Source organism: Leptodactylus fuscus, chromosome 2 (genome assembly GCF_031893055.1).
Source record: "Leptodactylus fuscus isolate aLepFus1 chromosome 2, aLepFus1.hap2, whole genome shotgun sequence".
In the NCBI taxonomy this organism is placed as follows: Eukaryota; Metazoa; Chordata; class Amphibia; order Anura; family Leptodactylidae; genus Leptodactylus; species Leptodactylus fuscus.
The window spans coordinates 50316484-50343973 of NC_134266.1; the positions used below are offsets into that span (position 1 = coordinate 50316484).

Below are 27490 nucleotides of genomic sequence, written 5' to 3' on the forward strand. Positions count from 1 at the left end.
TAAGGCACAAGAGAGCAGAGATCAGTAGCGACCCAGATGGTTTTATATTTTCTCACCATATTTTATAAGTGTTTTTCTGGCTTTTTTGATGATATTTCCCTATGATAGGTCATCATTTGAAGATCAGCAGGGGTCTGATACCCAGGACCCCCACAGATCAGCTGTTTGAAGCAACGGTTGCTCTCTTTGAGTGCCACTTCCACTTCTGATGAGTGCAGATTCCTGGGTCTGGGTCCTAAGCATAGGTCAATCCGTTAATAAACCCGGAAAACCATAGGCGACCAATTAGGGCCATCTGAAGGCCTCTTGGCCAAGTCATTTGCCTGGGTGGCTTACAACTGTACCCATAGATATCAGTTGATTATTATAGTTGAGTGGGTTTTGCATTATCCCCTTTTTAGAATGAGACCTTATCTGTTGGGACTTGTTTCGGAAGATTCAGAGCAAGTATACGACATGTTGTCTGGAATCTAAAAACAGTCAATCCCTTGAACACTTGGGTAAGAACTGTCTACCTTGGTTGTACTTTAAATGGACATATTGGGGAGTGACTCGCAACCGTACTAAGTTTGGGGATTTTTTTTTCTTTATGACAAATAACATGAGGGATCACTGAGTATATTTCGCACTTAGGAGGAGACTGTTGTGTGATGTATGAATAATGGACGGTCAATGTAAATGGCAGGATATACTGAAGGCAATGATGATGTCTATGAATGGATAACCAGATGTCATGGATGACACAGACTTCATTATAGACATCCGTACTTGGACAAACTACTAATGTCAAGCAGAATTCCATGTATTCCATAATCCCCGCAGCTAAATGATCCATATTCTAGCTATTTTCTACTGTGCCATTTCCTATTGATGGATCTGGGGAGTTATTATTAGCTGACTACTACATATGTACTTGAATGATCCCTATTGAGCAGGTCTGACTATATAAAACCGTACTGTATTATTTTTCTGCTCCCGCCACTATGCATTTATTCTCAACTGAGAGGCCATTGTTGTAGTATTTTTACTCCATGAGGTCATTGTTTAGTTTGGTTCGTAGGCCACAGTCTTGCTTATATATTAACACTCCTAGTGATTGTTTAACCAGGGGTCACACCGAAATTATACATTTGTTCTGCTTTGCTATAATTATTCTAAATTTAGAGACAAAAAAATCAAGTACCGTGTAGTTCCATAGTTTCTAATTAGGGGTATAACAGTCCGTGGAGTCTCATCTTCCTCTTAGTTGGTGGCCGCTATATGGGGAGGTGGGGTGGGTGGTTTGGGGTATAAGAGTCCGTGGGGTCTCATCTTCCTCTTGTTTGGTGACTGCTGGACACGTATTGGGCAGCGATCTCCACAATGGCCTCTTCTTCTCCCAGTAGGATGTAGAGTTTCCTCTTCTCGTCTGCAGATATGAAGTCTGGGATGTGGGCAGAGAGTCTTTGGTAGTAGACGGCCCTCACAGATGAGTATTTGGTGCAGTGTAGCAGGAAGTAGGCTATTTATGGATGAGTTGTTTGGACTACTGACCCCACAGCCCTAAGAAAAGGTGCAGTCTCTCTATCTGTTATCCCTCCAAGAAAGTGAGCAGACGCCATGTTATTGGTGCCATAAATACATGGAATTTATAATAACTATTTTGCTATTGATAGGTCACAACCAACAAAAGATATAATCGACAGGAAGGAAAAATGATTGAAGTAGTTTTGGAGGCCAAAGGCTTTTGGCATAGGTGGGCAAATTTATGTTTAGGAAGTTGCCCCACGGATAGATAAGTGTCTGATAGCTGGAAGTGTCGCTGATCATGAGAATAAGGATCCTGTATTCTCCACATAAATGGAGCAGTGGTCTCGCATATGCTTTGTGACCCCATTCTAAGCCTAGGAGACTGCTTAAAGTTGCCAAGCCCTCTCCGCAGACATCCTACAGTCGGTTACAGGGACTAAGGCCTCTTGCACATGATCGTGTGTATTGTACGGTTGGATGACACACGGATTGATATACATTCATTGAAATGAATGGACCAAGCTGCAAATGCGGACAGGTATAGGACCTCCTCCAAATTTTGTGGTTCTTCAATTCGGCCTGGACAGACAACTGCTAAAACTACGGCTGTGTGTCTGGGCCCATTGAAAAGTATTTGTTCATACTCTGATAAAAAGTACGGTCGTGTGCATGAGGCTTTTTGATTTTTTTTATTTATTTTTTAATACGCTTCCAATATTTTCCAGATTTTTTTTTTTGTTTTTCCTCTCTTCTATATACATCTATATACAAGAATTTGTCCATCCCAGGTTCTTCAATTCTGTCTACCCTAGAAATAGCTGGTAATCTTGGCAGTCCAGCTCTGAGGATTTGTACTTCGGGGAATGAAACACTTAATTTAATGCTCAATAAGAGGAATTAATTCTGGCCACAAAGGAAATACTTTGTCCTTTGGATTTGTGACCTGAAGGCGACGCAGCTGTGTGAAGAGTTGGCTGCCTAAGCAGCACTCGCTCTATCGTATTAGCGACACATTAAGGCTTAAGGCATTAACAGACTGCATGGCACAACTTGGTATGGAAATATGTAAAAATGTGGTGCTTTTATTAACCGTTTCTTACTGAGTGACCGGGATGGTCAGAAGCCATTGCATTCAGCTGTGTCCCTCCTGTATTGGTTTATAGGCACAAGGACTCCAGAGGATTCGTCTATTTTATGATGAGGGGTGTACCTTGACGTAAATTAGGCGCTAACTCCACACGGAACTGGGATTATAAATACTGCCATGGGAAATGTTGTGTGTGAACTGCCATAGGTGTCGGGTGAATGTTACGGTTATTTTATAGGTATTATATGTCATGGCCAATCTGCATTATTTACTATATTGCATTGTATTACATACTGCAGGACCATTGGGTCTCATTCCGCACAGATCCTCAGGACAGTAAGTCTTATGCTTTTGTTCTGATCACTGTACTGGTTCCCCAATTCATTTGTCATATCCAACCAACATTGCACTGCGGTTCCAAGTGCCATGATTGGTGGCAAACTACACAGCGATTGGTCCTCACTAATCTGAGAATGCATGGGCATCAATGCTTCACACTTTTTGTGGACCAGGTGACAGACACTATGTTAGGCCAGGTGCAAAGTGGCATGGTTATACATAAGATGTTGTGTGATGTGGTCCCTGGCGAGGTACATACTGATGTGTTTGGTGATTCTGCATCAGGGGCAAGAGAAGGCTGAGGTGGTGCTCTGGGCACTTAAGTATTGCCACCTGCCCTGTACTTCAGCTTGGCTTTGGCATTGCAGGCCTTAGAAAGGTCCTACTGTACATGCCAGTGGCTGAAGTGAGCTAAGCTGGACTGGACCAGAATGGAATTTAACAGAATTAGTCCTGTGTGCCGAGAGGATTGTGAACTGGGTTACAAAAAACAAGTGAACCACCACTGCAATGGTTGCAAGTTGTAATGCATCCTTATGTTGATTGAATGGATGTTATCCCAAATAGGATAGAATTGATGTTATGTCTTCTTTAAGTGTGGTGCCTTGCTAAATCACCCTTATGGTCACATCGGTCACCCTTTATGGCCACATTAACCTGTTGCTGCAATGGTCTGTAGGCACACAACTTTTCCAGGTGGAGATGGAGCACTTCATTCCCAAGCCTTCCTGGGCGAGGATGAAGCAGTTCATACTCCACCTCATGATGGAGGAAGAGGGGGTCCACCATTACCAAACTTGTGGATTCTTGGAGAACCGTGTTACATGTTTTGGGACAGCAACAAGCTGAATAATAGCCATCCCATCTAAGTTCCTCCAAGCTCCAGCTTATAAGGTTTTTCTCCTTTTTATCTTTTTACAACTTTTTGCTTGTTTTGTCACTTTTGTTTCTTTTTTATATATAAGCAAATGAATCCTTGGATATTGAATTATTCAATTTTATGGTGATTCATGTATATGTTCTATGAACCTATTACCTTTAAGTGTGTGTGTGTCTGACTGTTAAAGAGACATATTCATCTGTGCGTGGGGTTCCTACTAAACCCATCAAAATTAGTAGCGGTGTCAGCATGTATCCGGGTGCGTGGTCTGTGATGGGCTGTGATTTATACTCAATTTGCAGCCATAGTGAAGGTTTGGTGGAGTGAATTAAACCCTGACAGACGCACCCACGTCACATACGTAACCTGGTGTGGTTAGCCTGTCTGGCTATCTGTAATACAGCTTTATCCACTGCAAATTTTTGCAAAGTGGCATTTTGGTGGACTCACTCCAATGACTGCTTGGCATGGGAGCTGGGGGAACATATCAGGTGAAAAGTGTTAGTTATTCATGGGTCAAATTTATCAAACATTGTGCATTTGAAAGACTGTGCTCTGACTGTTTTAAAAAGTGATGAAAATGAATGAATTAACACAAAATTTTCAGCCTAGCAAAAAAATGATCATTTTTGCACATGAAGAGTAGAACGTACTGAGGACTCCATCGTACAGCTCCCAATACCAGAGTTTGGAAATTTTACTCTGTGCTTGACATCCAACTGAAAAGGACATTTGGGAGGAGAATAGTCACCTAGCCAGACAATTGACTATCTATAGGTGAGAGCGTATATGTCTGACACCCTGCAGTTCACAATGCTCCATTCATTTTCCCCTGTAATTTCGTGTAGGTGTCTTCTCCTGCCCTGGCACATGTTACATCAAACCCACCGGCAATACAAAAATACAGACACTACATACATGCCCTCATGAATAAAGCAACTAGTTCAGACAATGAATGGAGCTTGTAATTCCCCATAGTATAGTGTTTGCAGGGGGAACTGGTTTAGTACGGGATTCATCTGAACATGCTTGTTTCATTGTATATCTGATGACTAATGGCGTCTTGTGTTCTATAAGAAGTATGTATAAATAAATGCATGGACCCGGACTCACTAATGTTGTAGTTATGGGCACAGGAGGCGAGCACATGGAGAAAATGCGTCCTAATTAAAAGTGAGGAGACAGAACAAAACTCATGCTGTGCGCTAAAAATAGAAGGCCCCCAATGTACCGCAATGTGCTCAGGCTGCTAATGTAATGTGTGCAAAGTGAGATCAGTCTGGAAGGAGAATCCATTCTTATTACACTGCGTGCTTAATAACAACTACAATATCGGCCATAGAATGCAGGTAAACCAACTAAATAAACACGCTGCACCCCAAAGTCACAATAGCGCAAGACTTTTCTCGACTATGGTATCTACCAGTAGATATATCTATTGGTAGATACCACACAGGCAGTCTGAGCACACATTTCCCTGGTAAAATACGTGTGGATTATATTGGATGCAAGTAGAGTGACACTGAATCTACTGGCTTTCCAATAGAGACTGTTGAAATATACTAATATAAGTCAGTGCTACCTGTACTGTGCTGCTCTCTAGCTGTGCTGCTTGTACTCTGCTGCTTCCTAGCTGTAGTACCTGTACTCTGCTGCTCTCTAGCTGTGCTACATGTACTCTGCTGCTCTCTAGCTGTGCTACATGTACTCTGCTGTTCTCTAGCTGTGCTGCCTGTACTCTGCTGCTCTCTAGCTGTGCTGCATGTACTCTGCTGCTCTCTAGCTGTGGTACCTGTACTCTACTGCTCTCTAGCTGTGCTGCTTGTACTCTGCTGCTTCCTAGCTGTAGTACCTGTACTCTGCTGCTCTCTAGCTGTGCTGCCTGTACTCTGCTGCTCTCTAGCTGTGCTGCCTGTACTCTGCTGCTCTCTAGCGGTGCTACATGTACTCTGCTGCTCTCTAGCTGTGCTGCCTGTACTCTGCTGCTCTCTAGCTGTGGTACCTGTACTCTGCTGCTCTCTAGATGTGCTGCTTCTACTCTGCTGCTCTCTAGCTGTGCTGCCTGTACTCTGCTGCTTCCTAGCTGTGCTGCTTGTACTCTGCTGCTTCCTAGCTGTGCTACATGTACTCTGCTGCTCTCTAGCTGTGGTACCTGTACTCTGCTGCTCTCTAGCTGTGCTGCCTGTACTCTGCTGCTTCCTAGCTGTGCTGCTTGTACTCTGCTGCTTCCTAGCTGTGCTGCCTGTACTCTGCTGCTCTCTAGCGGTGCTACATGTACTCTGCTGCTCTCTAGCTGTGCTGCTTGTACTCTGCTGCTCTCTAGCTGTGCTGCCTGTACTCTGCTGCTCTCTAGATGTGCTGCCTGTACTCTGCTGCTCCCTAGCTATGGTACATGTACTCTGCTGCTCTCTAGCTGTGCTGCCTGTACTCTGCTGCTTTCTAGCTGTGTTACCTGTACTCTGCTGCTTTCTAGCTGTGCTACATGTACTCTGCTGCTCTCTAGCAGTGGTACCTGTAGTCTGCTGCTCTCTAGCTGTGCTACATGTACTCTGCTGCTCTCTAGCTGTGCTGCATGTACTCTTCCTGCTCTCTAGCTGTGCTGCCTGTACTCTGCTGCTCTCTAGCTGTGCTGCCTGTACTCTGCTGCTCTCTAGCTGTGCTGCCTGTACTCTGCTGCTCTCTAGCTGTGCTACATGTACTCTGCTGCTCTCTAGCTGTGCTACATGTACTCTGCTGCTCTCTAGCTGTGGTACCTGTACTCTGCTGCTCTCTAGCTGTGCTGCCTGTACTCTGCTGCTCTCTAGCTGTGCTGCCTGTACTCTGCTGCTCTCTAGCTGTGCTACATGTACTCTGCTGCTCTCTAGCTGTGCTACATGTAATCTGCTGCTCTCTAGCTGTGCTGCCTGTACTCTGCTGCTCTCTAGCTGTGGTACCTGTACTCTACTGCTCTCTAGCTGTGGTACCTGTACTCTACTGCTCTCTAGCTGTGCTGCTTGTACTCTGCTGCTTCCTAGCTGTAGTACCTGTACTCTGCTGCTCTCTAGCTGTGCTGCCTGTACTCTGCTGCTCTCTAGCTGTGCTGCCTGTACTCTGCTGCTTCCTAGCTGTGCTGCATGTACTCTGCTGCTCTCTAGCTGTGCTGCATGTACTCTGCTGCTTCCTAGCTGTGCTACATGTACTCTGCTGCTCTCTAGCTGTGCTGCTTCTACTCTGCTGCTCTCTAGCTGTGCTGCCTGTACTCTGCTGCTTCCTAGCTGTGCTGCTTGTACTCTGCTGCTTCCTAGCTGTGCTACATGTACTCTGCTGCTCTCTAGCTGTGGTACCTGTACTCTGCTGCTCTCTAGCTGTGCTGCCTGTACTCTGCTGCTTCCTAGCTGTGCTGCTTGTACTCTGCTGCTTCCTAGCTGTGCTGCCTGTACTCTGCTGCTCTCTAGCGGTGCTACATGTACTCTGCTGCTCTCTAGCTGTGCTGCCTGTACTCTGCTGCTCTCTAGCTGTGGTACCTGTACTCTGCTGCTCTCTAGATGTGCTGCCTGTACTCTGCTGCTCCCTAGCTATGGTACATGTACTCTGCTGCTCTCTAGCTGTGCTGCCTGTACTCTGCTGCTTTCTAGCTGTGTTACCTGTACTCTGCTGCTTTCTAGCTGTGCTACATGTACTCTGCTGCTCTCTAGCAGTGGTACCTGTAGTCTGCTGCTCTCTAGCTGTGCTACATGTACTCTGCTGCTCTCTAGCTGTGCTGCATGTACTCTTCCTGCTCTCTAGCTGTGCTGCCTGTACTCTGCTGCTCTCTAGCTGTGCTGCCTGTACTCTGCTGCTCTCTAGCTGTGCTGCCTGTACTCTGCTGCTCTCTAGCTGTGCTACATGTACTCTGCTGCTCTCTAGCTGTGGTACCTGTACTCTGCTGCTCTCTAGCTGTGGTACCTGTACTCTGCTGCTCTCTAGCTGTGCTGCCTGTACTCTGCTGCTCTCTAGCTGTGCTGCCTGTACTCTGCTGCTCCCTAGCTGTGGTACATGTACTCTGCTGTTCTCTAGCTGTGCTGCCTGTACTCTGCTGCTCTCTAGCTGTGCTGCCTGTACTCTGCTGCTCTCTAGCTGTGCTGCCTGTACTCTGCTGCTCTCTAGCTGTGCTGCCTGTACTCTGCTGCTCTCTAGCTGTGCTGCCTGTACTCTGCTGCTCTCTAGCTGTGCTGCTTGTACTCTGCTGCTCTCTAGCTGTGCTGCCTGTAGTCTGCTGCTCTCTAGCTGTGCTACATGTACTCTGCTGCTCTCTAGCTGTGCTACATGTACTCTGCTGCTCTCTAGCTGTGCTGCCTGTACTCTGCTGCTCTCTAGCTGTGCTGCCTGTACTCTGCTGCTCTCTAGCTGTGCTGCCTGTACTCTGCTGCTCTCTAGCTGTGCTGCCTGTACTCTGCTGCTCTCTAGCTGTGCTGCCTGTACTCTGCTGCTCCCTAGCTGTGCTGCCTGTACTCTGCTGCTCCCTAGCTGTGGTACCTGTATTCTGCTGCTCTACTTGTGCTACATGTTCTATGCTGTACCAGGATGTTAGGTGGACAGCACTGACAATTCCCCTGTCCTTCATTATAATTGTTCAGTTTTTTCCCTTAATTTTGATAAATCATGGCGTCCCCAATCTCCCGACCCTTCAGTGTTCCTGTTGGCCAACACTCTCTAGTAAGAGATTTACCCAAATGTCCCTCTCTGCATAGGGTGGTGCCATATTTTACAGAGACTACAACAGCACGTGTATGATAGACTCAGCTTCTTCTGCCGTCTTCACGCTGATGGAACTGCGGGGAAGGTTCAGGATATTTTTGGTTATATTTTAACTCTGGAAGGTATTTGTTTTGTTTTTTTAATTTGCTCTATAATTTGTTGAATTCTCCTTTTAGTCGAGTACAGATGTCGTGTACTGCAGTATTCTGTTATCTGGGTGGGATCTTTCAGAGCTGTTCACACTGAGATTCCTGGTTCATTACTAAAATACCAGAATGGTAGTAAAGTCACTAAAAGAAATATGGAGGCGAGGTTATGCAAGTCCTCAACCTGCTGCGGTCTGCAGTAACTTTTATGCTGATCGCAACTTCTCAGGATTTATTTGTAGCGATCAGCTTTGACTTCACTCGGTCATTCTTTTCACATTTACGATAGATCATACATGTGGGAAATGAAGCAATACAATATCATCAGAGGAATGATGTAAACATGTCGGGCTGTACAATTCCAGTATCTTTCTAGTCACATGGAACATTTGTGCAGGAATTCCAGTGTACTGGGAAGTGTTTGCAGTGAAATCTATTCACGATCCATTACATCTTCAGGGCTTTGAATCTTCTTGGTAGGCTATACGTCTGTTTGTCTCTTGCAGAGATTTATGCCATAAATTCTAAAGCCTGTCTTTGTTAATCTCTAGTCCTTGACTGACATTTGATGTACCATATATATGCCAATGTGTCCATAGACTAGCCCACAGCTGGCCGTATACATTAGATATAAATGTACCGTATGTTCTCCTCACTTTTAGCCATTTAGTGTAGTTCAAGTTCAGCCTACTCTCCTCTCCAAGGTCAATGCACATGCACTAGGTGGCCGAGAGTGCATGTGTATGGGGTGAGATTCAGCCCACCATTATGTAAAGCGCATAGTTTGGCCAGTAGGCACAAGTATGCATAGGTGACTTTTTTTTTTTAAATTTTTTTTTAAATACAAGGGAATCCAGTGATGGACTGAGTTTTTGGCAAGGAGGCTGGGGAAGGTGAGGAAAAATACGAAACAAAAAAATACCATACTTGCCTGTCCTCAGTGCTCCATTGTCTTCTACCCTGGTCAGGTCCAGTGGCGCCCCCCTGCTTCTTCCAGTGGAAGTCCTCACCTTATGTGTTCCTTAGACCAATCAGCGGCCTAAGTAAAGGAACAGGGACATCACAGTTATCATGGCCTTTTAGGCTGCTGAATCAAGGACTTCCACCGAAACAAAACCCTAGGAGCGTCAAGACCAGATCACAGGGGAAGGTATGTTGTTGTTTTATGTTTTCCCATTCCCTGGCCTTCTTGCCAAAAACTGGACAACCCCCTTAAGGTCGAGGACTGTCGGCTTTACCAGTATGCACTCCAGTGCTGGAGATTTCGGTGCTGTTAATTTCGGCACCAATATCTCCCCACTGTCCGAAGGTTGGGCCCCCACAATTCGGTCCTTCTGCTTTAGCAGCCTAAGGAAAGGACTTGTTAACTGTCAGATATTGATGCTGGAATTAACAGAACCGATATCTCCAGCACCGCGGCACATACCGGGAAAGCCAATAGTGCGCTGAATTCAGGGCACCGTCGGCTTTCTAGTGGTATATAATGCTGCACATTGATAAGAACATGAAAGGTCCAATTTAAAGAAATCCCTCCAACTCCCTGCAGAAAGAAATACATTTTGTGCTGCAGGTCAGACACCCAGCACTCCTGTCATCCTGGCTGAAGCCTCATGTTGCGGAAATGCAGCTTTTTTTGTTGCAGATTTTGCTGCGGGTTTTTGAGCCAAAGCCAGGAGTGGATTGAGCAGAAGGGAGAAGTATAAGAACTTCCTTTAATATTTCCCATTCCTTTTGTAGCCACTCCTGGCTGTGGCTCAAAAAACTACAGTAAAATCTGCATTAACTCTGGCTTTAGCCTCAGTATCACTGTGAATATGGAGATTATGGTCACCCTGGCTCTCAAAAAGAACAACAAACCAACAGAAGGTTTTTTTAATTTTTTTTCTTTTATCACTCATCTGGTTTGTATATGTAAACATCTAGATTACCCCCTCCCATTCTAGAGAAGTGGAGACGGCAACACATCCTTTGGCGACTGTAGGACAATCGAGTGGATTGTTTGCTTCTTCTGGCTCCTGAATTCTGATTTACTGGAAAATAATATGCATAAAACACAATAGAAAATGTACATTATCTAGTGCAGGAGCGCTGATAGCAGGGAGGTAGCTTATCATAGCGAACAGCTGGATTAGTTTCTGGATTTTTGTAAGGGAAAGTTTATACGGCACACAGTGCTGCCGCCTGTCAACGCGTAATGGAATCCATTGTTTTGTGTGTCTGTATAATGTAGCAGCCAAAACTGTCCCAGTGATGTTATCTCATTTCCTACCATGTGGGGGGTATGTTGTCCTTCCAGGGGTATGCTCCCCTTCTGCATGATAAAAGCTATTTGTGTGGTTTTAGGGCCTATTCACACTACCGATGGCCGTCTGTTATGATAGGGTCTGTAAAAAATTAATCAATGAATAAATAATGCACACGTCACATCCATCATAAGTCTACAATTTTTAATGGAGCCAAAAGTCCTGCACCCTGTGTTATTATCTCCGCCAAAATAACGGACCTGTGGCGGATCTGATGAAAATGGATAGTAACAGCGACATATAAGCAATAGTGTTCTTATGGAGTGAACTGCAAGTGTTAACAGAGCTTTGTCTGTGCTAGATATTGAGATTGACACCTGTAATGTCGTATGTGGCTGTACACTATAGAAGGATGTTGGGGGACAGTCAGTGCGCCTCTTAAGCATTAGACAACGTAATGTATATGGCCGGCCTAAAGTGACTCTGTCGTCATGAAAATGTATGTTATGTATTTGGTCGAATGTTCTTTCAACATTCTATCATCACGTCGTCCTCTTTCTCCGTGTCCAATAGCCGATATCATGACGTGTAATGTTTTCGTATTTGGTTGAAAGTTCTTTCAAGTTTCTATCACCGTATCCTCCGTGTCCAGTAGCCAAATGAGCTTCATGAAGTTTGTGAAATAACTTTGAGTCTGTGACATAATACTGGATAGTAGTGTCGCCTTCTTTAACAGGATAAATGAGTTTTTACTTTTGTTTTCTATAATCATCACATCATAGCGATTCAGCAACCAATAGTCCCTGGGTTCCTTCTTAGTAGTCATTTTGGCTTTTTGGACATCATTGATTAACTTCCGGTAAGCAGTTTTGCTTCAGAAAATTCTGTTTTTGGCAGCATTCCCTCCAAATTTGGACAGTTCATCATCAAATCGTTTCATTTCCTTCTCCAACCCTACAGCTTGCTCCTCATCCCCCATTTTCATGGACACTCACGAACAACCAACTGATTCTAAGCCTGAAACAGTGTACGCGGGTTCAAAGTCTGCCTTTCTCTAAGCCTGAGGCAGCAGCGACTGTCGAGTATCGCATGCGGAGGCGGTGGGTTCAAAGTCACGTGCCTTGCTTGCCGGAACGAAGCGCGATCGGAGATGCTAGTGCCTTCCCGCAACGAAAGAAGGGATCGGAGAGGTCACCGATTTCATACTTTGCCGCTTTCTCATTTGGCATTCTATAGAATGCCTAGGCAATGTGGGAAATGATGAATTGTTTCATACACTGCCAGCTAGTTTTCGGCATTCTATACAATGCCTAGGCATTGTATAGAATGACGGATTTCATACATTACCGGTAACACGTACAAGGATAGCAGATTCCATGTTATTTTCACTAGTTGACAAGTTTCTTTAATCCTGCAGCCTCTGGGGGGCATGTGGCTACCATTTATGGTCTATCTGTGGCCCAGGATCAAGTCCAGTATATTAGGGCTTTGCAGTTGGAATTGGTGCTTTGGCCTACTGACTCCTTAGCAGAATACACAGAAGAACTTCTGGGTCATAGCAGGTCTTCAGGACTCATACATGATATTATCATATGATAGTACATGGCTAGCACTCTGATGTGTGCATGAGCCCCAACACCGAGAACCTCCAGGAGACTGGAAAACAACAATTCTTTTCAATATCCTTGTGTTCACCTTCATTCCTCCACCCCTTGGTGGTCACCCATAGCCGTGTAGACAGTGATGTTTTCTCAGTTACATACCAGGTTTACATAACCATTATATACGCTTGTTCTGGTGCTGTATATACTTTGAGTGTATCATGTTATATTAATATTGATGAAATATCACTGCGGCCCACTAGTGACACATAGACATGGACTACAGGTGACAGGAAGGGATTGTTATTACTTCAGTGGTGTTATCTATAGAGGTGTTCTCTTCTGTTGTAATCCTGTCTTTCTTGTTTGTAATTGAAATAAGGTGACTGCTGCAATGAAGGTAAATCCCGAATTGGCAAGTGTCAGTCTAATATATGGCTTGAGTGAAAATTGCTGAATATGGTACGCTTTTAAAAATATACATAGTGATGAAATGAAATAGAGAAAATCATCAAAAAGTCTTAAAGGGGTTATCCAGTTTTAGACTAATATTAAGAGAGAAATGTCAATGAAAAGTTATACAATTTCCCATTATACTTTCTGAATTAATTCCTCGCAGTTTTCTAGATCTCTGCTTGCTGTTATTATTTGATTACTTCCAGTGGATAAAAATCAGTCCATGGTCATGTGATGTACGGTCCATTGTCATGTGACGTACGGTCCGTGGTCGTGTGACGTACGGTCCGTGGTCGTGTGACGTACGGTCCGTGGTCATGTGATGTACGGTCCGTGGTCATGTGATGTACGGTCCCTGGTCATGTGATGTACGGTCCATGGTCATGTGATGTACGGTCCATGGTCATGTGATGTACGGTCCATGGTCATGTGATGTACGGTCCATGGTCATGTGATGTACGGTCCATGGTCATGTGATGTACGGTCCATGGTCATGTGATGTACGGTCCATGGTCATGTGATGTACGGTCCATGGTCATGTGTCGTACGTCCATGGTCATGTGATGTACGGTCCATGGTCATGTGATGTACGGTCCATGGTCATGTGATGTACGGTCCATGGTCATGTGTCGTACGTCCATGGTCATGTGATGTACGGTCCATGGTCATGTGATGTACGGTCCATGGTCATGTGATGTACGGTCCATGGTCATGTGATGTACGGTCCATGGTCATGTGATGTACGGTCCATGGTCATGTGATGTACGGTCCATGGTCATGTGATGTACGGTCCATGGTCATGTGATGTACGGTCCATGGTCATGTGTCGTACGTCCATGGTCATGTGATGTACGGTCCATGGTCATGTGATGTACGGTCCATGGTCATGTGATGTACGGTCCATGGTCATGTGATGTACGGTCCATGGTCATGTGATGTACGGTCCATGGTCATGTGATGTACGGTCCATGGTCATGTGATGTACGGTCCATGGTCATGTGATGTACGGTCCATGGTCATGTGATGTACGGTCCATGGTCATGTGATGTACGTCCCATGGTCATGTGATGAACGTCCCATGGTCATGTGATGAGCACACCGGTGCACAGCTCGTTACCAGACAGATGTCTGATTGCTGTGACTGTAACGAGTTGTACACCTGTGTGTGCATCACATGATCATCGACTAAGCAGAATGAATGACAGCAAGCAAAGATCTAGAAAACCGCGAGGAATTGATACAGAAGTATCTTGGAAAATTGTAGAACTTTTCAATATTAAAACAAAAGTACTTTCTCAAAATTGGGCTGAAAGTGGACAACCCCTTCAAATGTGTTTCATATGAAAACGTGATTCAAAACGTAGTCCATGTATGGTGACAACTTCCCTCCATCGTGGACAACTCTGATGAGGTTGTCCGCCTGAATCCAGCCTTAGGTTATATTTCAGGCCTAGCTCCATACAATTGAATTACTTCCTGTTTATGAGCATTTCCTGGGCAGCGGCCACAAGCGTTACTATATATAATTTTTACAATAGATATAACAGTATATGTAAAACCAAGACTATATGGGCCATGTTTACTAAGAAATCACGACTATTTGTCAGCTACAACTTGCCATTGATAGACTGTCTTCATCACTTACAGGGTTAATATTGGGACTGAGGTGTGAGCGGCGTGGTCTTCCGGTTCTGCCTCATGTGTACACATAGGTTTTGGCATTGCATTGTCTATATAGAAGCAGGGCGGCTGCTGGCACCATACCTGCACTTTGTATATGAACTGTAAACCCTCTTTGACACAGAATTACAAGCAGGCTTTTATCACCCTGAAATATTCAGGCTGTTATAATGGAGGTAGGAGGAGGCCCAGCTGTGTGTGGGAGAGGGGAGAACACTGTGTAACCAAGCTATGAAATTTCCATTAACTCTCCCTGTGTGAGATTTGAGAGTCCATAGTAACCCTTCAGCGATCGCCCCATGCCCCGCACAGATCAGCACTTTGTCAGCGATTTAGTAATCATGGTTGGCGAGCAGATGAGGCCCCAGGCGGTAGGCGATGGGGACGCTTCACAGCGTGCCGGTGATTTTATAATTACCTGTATATTCACGTTGCATATTATATAATAAGTAATGTCGCAAGGTGTGAGGAAAGACTTTTAGAAAAGGCAGGAGAAAAACACTTGCTGCACTGCGCCGCTCCTGGCGATTGCCACTTCATCAGCAGCCATGTTGGAAGTGCAGCACTGTGTTAACAGGGGATCGGCAAGGCTAAGTGCAGGCCATAGTACTAATGGACCCCTATTGCTGTTTCCTGCACCTTTGTGGTTGGCCGTACACATTAGATTGTAGGCTAGTGATTGAGCTAACATTGAATGATCGTCTGGCGATCAGTTTGTAGACATGGCCATAAGATAACATTCAGACGACCGAAGTGCAAAATAACTATGAAAAATATCCTTTTTTCATGGCCATCCTGCAGCCGAGGGCATCCAGTTTCACATTAGTGTATGGAGGGATATGTGAAAACGGACAAAAATAAAACAAATGACCTATATTTTGACGCTCAGTTCAACAGACCAGCAAAATAACAACTCATGTGAATAGGCCTCATTCACAGACATTGAATGTAATTCCGCCATTTGACATCTGTTAAAATATAAAAAATTGGACGTCACACAGCTGATTTTTCACTGTTGTGTGAATGTAGCGTTAGGCTGGGTTCACACTTGCACCATGCTCTCCATTGTTTGTATCCATCATGAGACCTGACTGAGAGCCTGCCCTCTAAAACAGCGTATACCCGCAGACTCCTCCGTACCCCATTGAATGTAACAGACCGTGCAGGACTATTTTCTCTGCCAATTTTTGGTGGAATCTACAACGGAGTCTCAGATTTTGGCCATATTGAAGATTTCAGTATTTTTAGACTTGCCCTACATCTTCAGTGACACCCGGTGAGGGGAAACAATTTTTTAGAGCACTTTCCTCTGGATAGGTCATTAATATAAACAGTCGGTTGGGGTCAGAAACCTACTTTACTAGGCTGAGGCCCCACGTTGCAGAAACGCGGCCTTTTTTTTTTTTTTTTTTTTTTTGAGCCAAAGCCAAGAATGGCTACTAAAGGAATGAGAAATATATAGGAAGTTCTTCAACGTCTGTATTTTGCTCAATCCACTCCTGGTTTTGGCTCAATAGACCGCAGCAAAATCTGCAACAAAATTAAGCTGCATTTCTGCAATTTTTATTTTTTTACATATAGCCTTAGTCTGTGAAATGAACAAACTGGACCAACAGCTGCATTAAAACTGCATCCATGCACCATGTAAATCCATGCACGGCCAGCACTAATCTACGTTAGTGACTACACTGGCGTGCGGGCGATGCCACAGTGTGTGCTTTTATCGTAACCGTAAGTAACTGCTAACACTTATTATACCGACTTTGATACTTGATTGTTTCTAATAATTCTTTGGAAAATCTTTTTTTCTTCTAATTCCTGGTAACCTATCAGTCCCATCTCCTACTATTACCTGTGAATGCTAAAGGCACGGACATTGTAGGAGATGTGTATAGAGGAAATGTATAGTCACTGACTAGCAGACTTCTGTAGAAATCACGTGAGGTATATTCACACATTTGTTTTAGTCATTTAACTAAAATTGACTGTTCAGATGTTTCTGTCTGTACAAGGACGTCTTCAGTTCCAGTAAGTCTTTGTCACTTCATTGTGGTTTTCCAGTTCTGTATTCATAGAAGGGTTTGTCAAATTTGCCTAAAATTTATTTTTATTTTTTTAAATAAATCTGTTTTTCTACTTTTGCTTAAAAGTAAAAAAAAAAACAAAAAAACAAACAAAAAAACCCCCCTGACACAGTAAGAAGTTTTAAAAGTAAAAAAAACAAAAAACAAAAAACTTGACACAATAATCAGGAATCAAGTTATATTTGGTTCAGGCTTCCACAACCTATAGCCCAACTACTGAACAGCCCCTCAGTCAGAAAACTGATCTGATTTGTGTCATAATCCTACTTGTCGACATGTTTTAGGGAGACCTGGAAAACGGGATCACAACGCGTCAGATTTATGCAAATTTTGCCCAAAGTAGCTGATTTGGACAGGGCTGTGGAGTCTGAGTCGGGGACTGTTTTGGGTGGAGTTGGTGAAAAGTTCTTGATTATGTTCAGTTATACAATTATTAATATTGTGTAATTACTTATATGTATAGTTTGTTACATATTTACTTTCATAGGGATCGATCACTAGAATTTTTTGTGAATTAGAGAATCTTTACTGCAGTTGTCCATTATTCATGAAGGAGTCTGAGTAGGGCTCTGGAAGAATAGAACAGTCGCAGTTGGTGGTTTGGTCTGGTTTTGGGTCGTTCCCAGATTTGTTCACAAAGCCGTGTGTGTATACTCAGCTATACTGGCGTTGGTCGTTCTCCTGACAGCCAGTTTGCTGACTACACTTTCACCTGTCACGGTGTAATTTTTCCAATTCCAGATGCCATAGGAAGGAATGTGTGTGTTACATTGCCATGGGGCAGTGAGGTAATACATTCCTGAAATACTTGACGTAAACCAGAATGAAGTTGAATATTTATCTGTTGTGTCCTGGCATATTGAGTTCTATGTTGAAATCTAGTTGGTAGCCTATGAGATGTAGAAAAGATTTTCATGCTAAATATGATAATTTGTCAGAAGATTGACAACCGGATGAGAGCTCTGAATTCATGTAATGTGATCTAAACTACATATATATTTGAGGCCATGTCCACTTCTCTTCTTATTTTGAAAAAAGTCATAAATTTTCCCCTCTCATATGACAGCACCAGAGAGCGAGGATCTGTCCTCAGGGCAGGAAACCTACTAACTAAATGCAGTGGAGTCTCTTTCCCTGCCACTTCCAGTAGTTTTCTGTCCCTAGAGGAAGCCTACCTTCCTGGGTGCTGTTGGGGCATCCGGTGGATGTTACCTTGATGGTGCAGAGACAGGGGATTCCCTTAGTTGGGGTCCTCTCCCGGACCTCCCATTCCTGAGAGGCTGCAGTGGGCTGTCTTCTTCAGAGAAAGGTGCAGTCCCTTTCCCCGCCGTTCCCTGTGCCGCATCTTCAGCATTAGGGTGGAGCTGAAGAGGATGTGGGGCGCAGGGTGACTTCATAATAACGTTTTTACAGCAGGATTTATGCTAAACAGGTGTGTCCTTGAGGCCGACTGAGTGGAGCATAGTGAGAAGAAGTTGATAGTCAACCATGTCAACAGCTGCAGAGAGGTCCAGAAGAATAAGAAGAGAAGTCACCATTGGATTTAGCCATTAGGAGATCATTGGAGACTTTCGTGAGGGCCGTTTTAGTAGATTGCAGAGCAGGGAAACTAGATTGTAAGGGGTCAAGCAGAGAGATAGCGGATTAAACGGGAATAGACCAGGCGTTCCAAGATTTTAGAGAGGAAGGGGAGGTTAGAGACGGGTCAATAGTTAGCAGCACAGGACGGGTCCAGGGAGGTTTTTTCAATTGCGGGGTTATAACAGCATGCTTGAAAGAGGATGGGAAAATTCTAGAAGAGAGAGAGAGAGAGGTTAAATATTTTAGTAAGGTAAGTCATGACAGCAGGTGACAGAGATTGGAGAAGGTGTGAGGGGAAGGGGTCACTACTGCAGGTTGTACGGCGAGATGAAGAAAGTAGCTGGGAGACTTCCTCTTCTGTAACAGGTTCAAAAGATGAGAATGGACAGTCTGAAGTGCGGTTGGTGAGGGGATCAGTACTATGGTAGGTGAGGGAATCAATGCCACCTGAGGCTTGGGCAGTTATTTCCTGACGGATCTTATCAATTTTATCATGGAAATAAGTGGCCAGGTCATCAGCACTAAGGTCTGTGAATGGCGTCTGCACCTTGGGTGTGAGTGAGGAGTGAAAAGTTTCAAAAAGCCTTTTAGGGTTGCTGGAGAGAGAAGAGATGAGGGCGGTGAAATAGTCTTGTTTGGCGAGGTAAAGGGCAGAGCTATATGTTTTAAGCATAAATTTGAAGTGGAGGAAATCTGCAGGTGAACGTGATTTTCTCCACAGACGTTTGGCACACCTAGAGCACCGCTGAAGAAAACGTGTCTGTGGCGTGTGCCAGAGTTGTTGCCTCCTATGTGGGACTTTACGAGTGGAGGGGGGAGCCACCTCATCCAATGCATTTTTAAGGGTTTCATTATAGTGACTGGTGTAATCTCTGAGAGTCCAACTATTTGGGTCCTCAGCCATCATGGGCATGGGGGTGACCAAGTCCACAGTATGAATGAAGTGGTACCGGTAGGGCACTTAAAGAAGCCCTATAATCTATCTTTGTCAATGCCATAGAAATGAAAATAATGGAGACTCTTGTTCTTCTGATCGTTGGGACCTCCAATGATCATATGTTTATCACCCATCCTATTTATTGTAATAAATAGTTGCTGCGGGACAATTTAATAAATCTGCCCTGTGTACTCAAGGGACAATCCATAGGAATACATCGAGTTTTGAGAATACTGTTTTCCATGGACATGAGTTGCAATTGTCATGGAGTCCTGGAGGAAGGAATCTGCAGAATGTTTACAGCATGGACACAGTGTTGCGATTTTGATTGCAGGTCCATGTGGTTGGCAATGAAGCGCACATTGGATAGGTTAGGGTATATTCACAACTGTTTTGTAGTCTCTGTAGAAGACTCTGACACAGATTCCGCCTAAAATCGGGGGAGAGAAAAGCCCTACAAGGACGACTTTTCTCTCTGCCCGTTTCAGTATAAAATTGGTGGAAACCATTATAGTCTAGGGGTCTGTGTGTGTGTGTAGGTGTCCTTGGGTAACAACTTTTTAATCGGAGAGCGTAGTCCCCATGCGAACCCGAGCAATGGAGAGCCAAATGCTAGTGTGAACCTAGTGTAAATCTACCAAGCTGGTAACCATTTAGCCTAAATGGAAAGGGACCATAGAACTGGAGGAACCCCAGCAGGAAGACTAAAAGGAGAACATCAGGTTCCTTAACTTGACATTTACATTCAATTCTTATGGAGAACTGAAGGATCGCTTTCAAAGGTCGTAAATATGAAGGACTAAAGTATTTCTCTAGTTTGTCCTTTTTGCATTCTCAGCCAGGTTCCCGGTGGACAAATTCTATATATTGATTTAGAATTAATGCAGTTTTAGATTTTTGATGCCCTCTGCACTATTTCAATGGCAAAAACCGCCTCCCGCAACGCCACGCACTTAGGCCTCAGTCAATCAAGCGGCGTGTAAAATGCCGCAATCAAGAGCAATTCAGATATTTTTTAATAGGCCTTCAGATGGCGAACTAAAATAGTCCATACCACCATTAAACATAATTGATTATGGAACGCACAGCACACGTCGCTTTCTTTAGCGTGCAATTAGAGGCCGCTTCCTGACGGAAGGGTTTTAACATTGATTTCACAGCTTGTGGCGACGTGCCACAGAGATTATTAAAATGTATGGTGCTGGATAGCAAAGGTGTGCCAACAAAACGAAATACTCAAAATATAATAATAGCCAGAAAAACATGCTGTCGAACATGAAATTGCCAGGAATATGTACTCGGGCCTGGATATTTCAAGGAACATGCTAAATAGTTGAACATTATTATCATAGCAGGAGAGAGCATACCCTCGTCTCATTAGTTGGCATTACTAATTCAACTATATGGACCACCGGTCCTGTAGATCGTGTCTATAAGTATACATTAGAACAGTGTTTCTCAAACTTGTTAACCCAAGTGTCCCCTTGTGAAAAAAATTTCAGGGTGCCCCCATTGGACGCTTTGGTGGCTTACCCTGCTGTCGGTCTCAAGTGAGGAGGGAAAACGAGTATACTAAGGAAATCTTTTAGCTTATGGAGGCACATGTGACAGGTGTACACTAAAAGTTCTGAGGGTCTTTTAGTTTCTGGTAAGCTTTTTGCATAGCAGGTCATTGATCACAAGCACTAGTCCACTAGTGAACACTTAAAGAGGACCTTTCATGGTTTGGGGCACAGGCAGTTCTATATACTGCTGGAAAGCTGACAGTGAGCTGAAACCGTACCGTAGCTCTTTACAGTTAGAAGGGCGTTCCTGACAGTCTGTCAGGAACTTCCTTCTGCACTTCCTATAGCGCTGTACAGTGTGAGCGGGGAGAATGCCCCCTCCCCTCCTGATAATCATCTATGAACAAGCACTGTGAGCAGAGGGAGGGGGCGTTCCTCCTCGCTCACACTGTACAACGCGATAGGCACTGCTGTGGAGAAGGACGTTCCTGACAGACTGTCAGGAACGCCCTTCTGACTGTAAAGAGCTACGGTACCGGCACCGCTAGCTCTTTACCCGGGGAACAGATCGGGAAAGCCGACAGTGCACTGAATTCAACGCACTGTCTGCTTTCCAGCAGTATATAGAACTGCCTGTGCCCAAAGTCATGAAAGGTCCTCTTTAAAGAGGACATTTCACCCACTCCAACATACCAAGGTCTTTGCATCTGCTAATAGGCGCTGCTCCACTGATTCCAGTTTTTCATTTAGCCCCCACCATTCCTGAGTAACATGCATGGTTAGTTTTGGTACATAATATACTGTTTAAGCTCTGTAATGTCAGAAGGGCGGTGTCAGACAAGGTGTGTGATTCAGAGCTCCAATTAGAGGCAGTCAGTGGCAGAGCTCAGAATCACACCCCTTGTCTGCTCCTGCCTGACACTGCCCTCCTGGCAGTACAAAGCCCAAATAGTTTATTGGGCACCAAAACTAACTGCATTGATTGCTCAGGAATGGTGGGGTCTAGAGAAAAAAAATTCCAGAATCAGTGGAGCAGCGACTATTAAATTGTGTGAAGAGCTCGACTTGTTGAAGATACACTTTAAGATATATGCATACTTGGAAGGGAGTTTTTATACTGGAGTCCATGGGGCAGCTGTTTTCAGTAACAAAAAAGGGACATGTGAGTAGCCCTATTTTATTCACTGGGGCAATTCAAGCTTCAACCAAGTGTTCGACTGCACAAGTCTCTGGCCTCTTTATAAATTAGGTGCACGCCTGAGCACCAAAACAGAAATATACGGCAATCATTAAGTGGCCCTGTATAACCTATGCCAGGCTGAGGTATCTCCACCAAAAGAAATGGTAAGCAAGGTGCAAATTGGGGTATGTGTCTCATGTAAGGGTCATGTACCAAAGATTTGCCACATTAAAGAGAGAACATGTAAGGTCAATTTGTGACACTAAATCACCCACAGGACTTAGACCAGGGGTTTAGTGGCAGAAATCGCCCTCTTTTACACCCATCCGTGCCCACAAATTTTTTTTTTTTTTTTTTACAAAAACCTTGCCTAGAGATGAGTCTCATTGTACTCCTCATTGGTGCTCCTGTTGCTTGGGCAGTCCAGGATGTACACTCCAGCTTTACGGTGAGGTGTACAGCTTTACTGCTGAAGTGTACTGCTCCGGCTTCAGTAAAGAACTACCCTGGCATGGGAAGTACAGTGGCGGGAAGAGTATAAAGGTTTTTTATTTTGGGCACAGATGGCTTTTATAACAGGGTGACTTGGGACACTAAAACCTGGTTCATAAGGACCTGTGAGAAATTATGTCAAATTGACCTGACCGATCTCCTTAGGGTTCATTCACACGGAGGAAAATGGCGCTGAATTTGGTGTGGAATTAGTGCCAGATTCAGTGCTGAAAAAAAAGACTCCTATTGACTTCAATGGGTTCCTTTGAGGCTTTTGTTTCAGCGCTGAATCTGATGCGGATTCCACAGCAAATTCAGCGCCATTTATCTCCATGTGAATGCACCCCTAGGCTGAGTTCACATGGAATTTTTTGGTCAGGATCTTGACGTGGAATCTGCGTCAAAATCCACCTCCAAAAACCACCTCAGAATAGAGTCCTATGTAATCTGCTAGCTTTTTTGTTTCCGTGACATGACCTTTCTTCCACCGGGAGTCAATGTGAGGTGGAAAAAAACGCTAGTGGTTTTTTTTCAAGGTCTGTACACTGTGCTGGAGGAAAAAAAACCCAAAACCTAAAAATGCCTCAAAAAACGCCTCATGTAAAAAATAGCTTCAAAAAACCATTTACTAATTCCCGAAGTGGAATTTTTCCTCTCCAGAATCCTTGCAAAAAAACTCAGTGTGAACTCAGCCTTAAATTGCCCATGTATTCCAAAAAAATGGTTCTAAAAATGGCAGTCACGTGGCCCCTTTGTGACGTTTGCTGGTCTCGTGAAGTTTGAGGGAACTAGCGTCTCTCAATGATTTCTGAAGACGTAGTGGACTGGCTGAGATCACTCGAGCAGATTGAGATAAGACGAGCTCTTGTATAAAGCCTCCATTATCTCTAGTAGGAGTTTTCATCTCTCGCTCTTGCTGGGACTTGATTAAGTAGGTGGGAAGGGCAGGTCACCCCGGGGTTACCACGAAATGACTCCATTATATGTGAATGTGTCACTGTATAGCCGGCCTGCATTTATACGAGCAGCAGCTGAAGACTACTTCATGCGTTTTCTTGACCTGAAGCAAGTTTGTGTACCTGTAGTGAATGCATGACTTGTCATGCAAGAGAAGCTTACACAGCTAGATTCTCAGAAGGCCGCACGACTCCTGAAGGTCGCTTTATGTACTGTGTGTCTTGTTTCACCAACAACTTGTTAATACATAGCCGGAGATTGCAGAGTAAGGAAAACATATGTTCGTGACTTAGTTTACTACCTAAATGGGCCTTCATTCATGAGGATCTTCTTGGATGTGGTCCAGTATGGGCGAGTAATCCTTCCTTCATGTCCAAATTCTGTGCAGTGCTTTTATTGGGACTTAACATCTGCTATGTACAGTACTGTGCAAATGTTTTAGACAGGTGTGGAATAAAGTAGTAACGTAAGGCTCCATTCATATCACATTGTAAAACATCCGATTAGCAGATATATTTAACAGATGTAAAAAGACCGACGTGAATGTATTGCCATTAGTTTACTCGCAGATCAATGTTTAAAAAAAAATCCTTTTTTTTTTTTTACGGACATTGATGTCTATGTGAATGGGTTGACCATCCGCTTGCCTGTTTTTTTGCATACCTTAAATGCGCTAAGTGTGTGTGTGTGTGTATATATATATATATATATATATATATATATATATATATATATATATATTAAAATATGTGTGTCTTCGAGAGTTTCAAGCACTTCTGGAAGTGATGATATGGCCCCCACAGAGCCCTGATCTCACCATCATCCAGTCTGTCTAGGATGACATGAAGAGACTGAAGGATTGGGCAAGCCTACATCTACAGAAGATCTGTGCTTAGTTCTCCAGGATGGTGGGAACAATCTCCCTGCCGAGTTCCTTCAAAAATTGTCTGCAAGTGTACCTGGAAAAATTGATAAAAGGCAAAGGTCAGACCAAATATTTTGGTTTTGCTTCAGGCTCATGGCCCATACACTCACCCGTGATAATACATGTTAATGCACATGGTTGTGTACAAGAAGGCCATATATATATATATATAATTTGATGCTTTGGTCAGAAGATTAAGATTATGACTGGTGCACTGTAGTGAGGTCCTTAGTGCAACTTAAGAAGCAATATGTGAATATATTGATCAGGGCTCACTGCTGGCAAAAATAATATCAAAGCACCTTTATTACGCTTGGCTCTCATCTGCAGCAAGTAGAAGAACCAGAAGAATGACTATAAAAATAGTGGACACCGACGAAGGGACCCCTTTGACTATAATGAGGACTGTTGTCTGTCCGATCTTTTTACCTGGATGAAAAAATCAAGCTTGCGGGACTTTCTTGTCCTGCGACTTTAGACAGATCTGTGCTAGACAGGCACCCAGTGCAGATGTGAACCCGGCCTTACTGATCCTTGGGCATCTGACTGTAGTGTTGTAGTGAGGATGCAGGTCTTCTGGAATAAGTCCACTATGAGATGGTTACTCTTGTGGATCAGAACACTTTATTCCATGCTCCATCATGGCTCCCTGTCTAACAACTCCTCCCCCTAAGCTCAGCTCCTCCTCCATTACTACCTCACTGTTGCTAGGCAGACAAAGCAGAATAAGTAAGCAGAACAGAACATACAGAACATACTTATAACAACATCACACTGACGTCATTGAAGAATCTCCTTTACGGATTTCTCCTGCACTGAGACACTTCTGGCAGTCTCCTCGCTGTTCAAGGAACTACAATGTAGCCTCATTCTCTTAAATGGGTCTGTACCATAGTTCCCTGCACAGTGCTGCAATGCTAGAGAACTTCCATTCTTATATTTTCTGGGGGTCCTAGCGACTAGACCCCACCGATCAGCATGATCTTAGCCCTATAACATTCCAAGATGGGAGTATGCCTTTAAGGCATAAAATAAATCTCCAGCGAGCAATGAGGTTGCGGTTCAGATATTCCTATTAGCTTCCATCAGTATCATCCGCCTCTTTCTTGACTACTGATATCCCTGGAAACATCTGCAAATCCTCCATATTGTTCATTTGATGACATTCTCTGCACAAGCCATCAGGTCATTTTTTGCTGTAGTTTAGGAGGGGCTGTGTTGGCGGCTCAGATATTAATGTGCTTCCCGCTTGGATTGCTGTGGCTCTGATGTGTTTAGTTCAGGAACAAACAAAAGTGATGGCCCATTTTATTAATACAGCGGCGTGTGTAATTGTTGGTTTGCTCTCTGATGGCTATCTCTTATATTCTTCCTCCTGGCACATTCTGTCTGGCGCCCAAAGGTTCAGTCTCCTGCAATACAAATGTTACATCTGTCGGTGTCGGGGCGTTGGTATCATCCAGCAGTTCTGTTCCCTACCAAGTGTATATCTTTGATGTGCGGATATATTAGATTTTATTGGGTTGTATAAATAACTTGCATCTGTGGTGTCCAATTTTTGGACTGGACAGCTAAGACCAAATGCCGCAAGTTTACAGCCTGAAGTCTGTAGTGGACATAGCACAGCAGACCTGCTTGCGGCAAAGAAACAGCTGAAATTGGCTGTTTTTGCGTGAAATCCAGGGCTTAAGATGCAGCAATAATGGACATGCTGTGGCCCAGATTTATTAATAGACAGTCTGAAACTACGCCAGATTTATCACAGTGGCTGGTGCAGAATGATAGATTTGACATATCTTTACACTGTCTAGGCTACATTTATACCACCTTTTAGTTTAACTTTGAGTCAGAATTTTTCATCACTATTTTGGCACATTTGTCATGCCCCCTTTTCTGAGGATCCACACCCTCATATCTAGTATGTCATGAAATTTTACCGAAATCTAGATGCTCCAAGCTTGTCAACTGGCGTGACTGCCTACACCGAGGTTACCCATTTGTAATTCTGCACCTTGCTACCAGATATACATTGTGAGCTGTTATGTCGGAAGGCGTACAGGACTATGGAGTACATAAGTATTTCTCACTAATGCAGTAGCTTTCGGGTTGCTGCAGGCACTCCTCATAATTCTGTGTAGACGTACCACTACTTTTATGGTACTGGTGTCCTCAGCAGTTGTACTATGTGGTCCTAGTGTGGTGGAAGTCTTCTCTAACCAATCCAGCTCTAAGAACATGGCATGACATTATGTCCAAGCTTTGTAGGTGTAGCCGCCGTATTGAAAGGTGAACATACATCTAAAACATCTGCTGGGACACGTACTTTTATGTATTCATAGATATGTTTCTCAGATGGTTGTTGAAAAGTCAGCTAGCTGGCCACCACAGTAAAATTATGATGAATAGAACTTAAAGGGGTCTTCGTATAAAATCAAGTTATTCCCAGTCCACAGGATAGGGGATCATTTGCAGATCAGTGGGGGTCTGGCTCGACGATTCACCATCATCTGTGGTATGTTGTATAATCTGCTTTTTTGTGTATATAATAATTTACTTATATTATGTTTTCTTCTTTCCTACAGATCCAGGATGGGCCTCGATAAACCGGGGAGTGCTGATCTGTGATGAATGCTGTAGTGTGCACCGCAGTCTTGGAAGACACATCTCAATTGTCAAGCATCTTCGACATAGTGCATGGCCATCGTCACTCCTACAGGTCAGCCTCGAAATGTCAAGACTAGAATCTAGTGCAATGAAAGAACTAGTAATGTTACTGAAGCACCGTAAAAAATGCCCATTTTTCTTTTCCATGAAAAATTCAGGGAAAATCCAGACAAATTGATCTCCCGATGTGTCATATGTGTATGTACAAAGATCTCCCACCCTATGTGCCTTCATTGATGTGAGAGGCCATTGTTTTAGAATATTGGGAAGATATTTTATTATTAGAGGTATATATTTGGTGCTGTTTGCTCGACATGGCTGATGGCCCTTCAGGAGAACCGAGCAGTGGAGTGGTGGACTGCTAAATTAGTGGTTATACGTGGAGCCCGATGGACCCCAATGTGCAGGACTTTTTTTTTCTCTGATGATTTTCGGTGGATTCTGCGACGGAATTTCCAAAAGAGACTCCGACATAGATGTGAACTTAGCCTTACTTTACCAATATGGC

The 27490-nt window shown here is 43.9% G+C and overlaps 1 protein-coding gene across 3 annotated transcripts in view; it reads left to right on the forward strand.

Moving 5' to 3' along the window:
• GIT1 (GIT ArfGAP 1) overlaps nucleotides 1-27490 on the forward strand; it is a 95034-nt gene that overhangs the window by 14211 nt on the left and 53333 nt on the right. For all 3 annotated transcript variants that reach the window (XM_075263759.1, XM_075263761.1, XM_075263760.1), the window contains exon 2: nucleotides 26901-27034. In XM_075263759.1, coding sequence (XP_075119860.1) covers nucleotides 26901-27034 — 134 coding nt within the window. The remainder of the gene's footprint in view (nucleotides 1-26900; nucleotides 27035-27490) is intronic.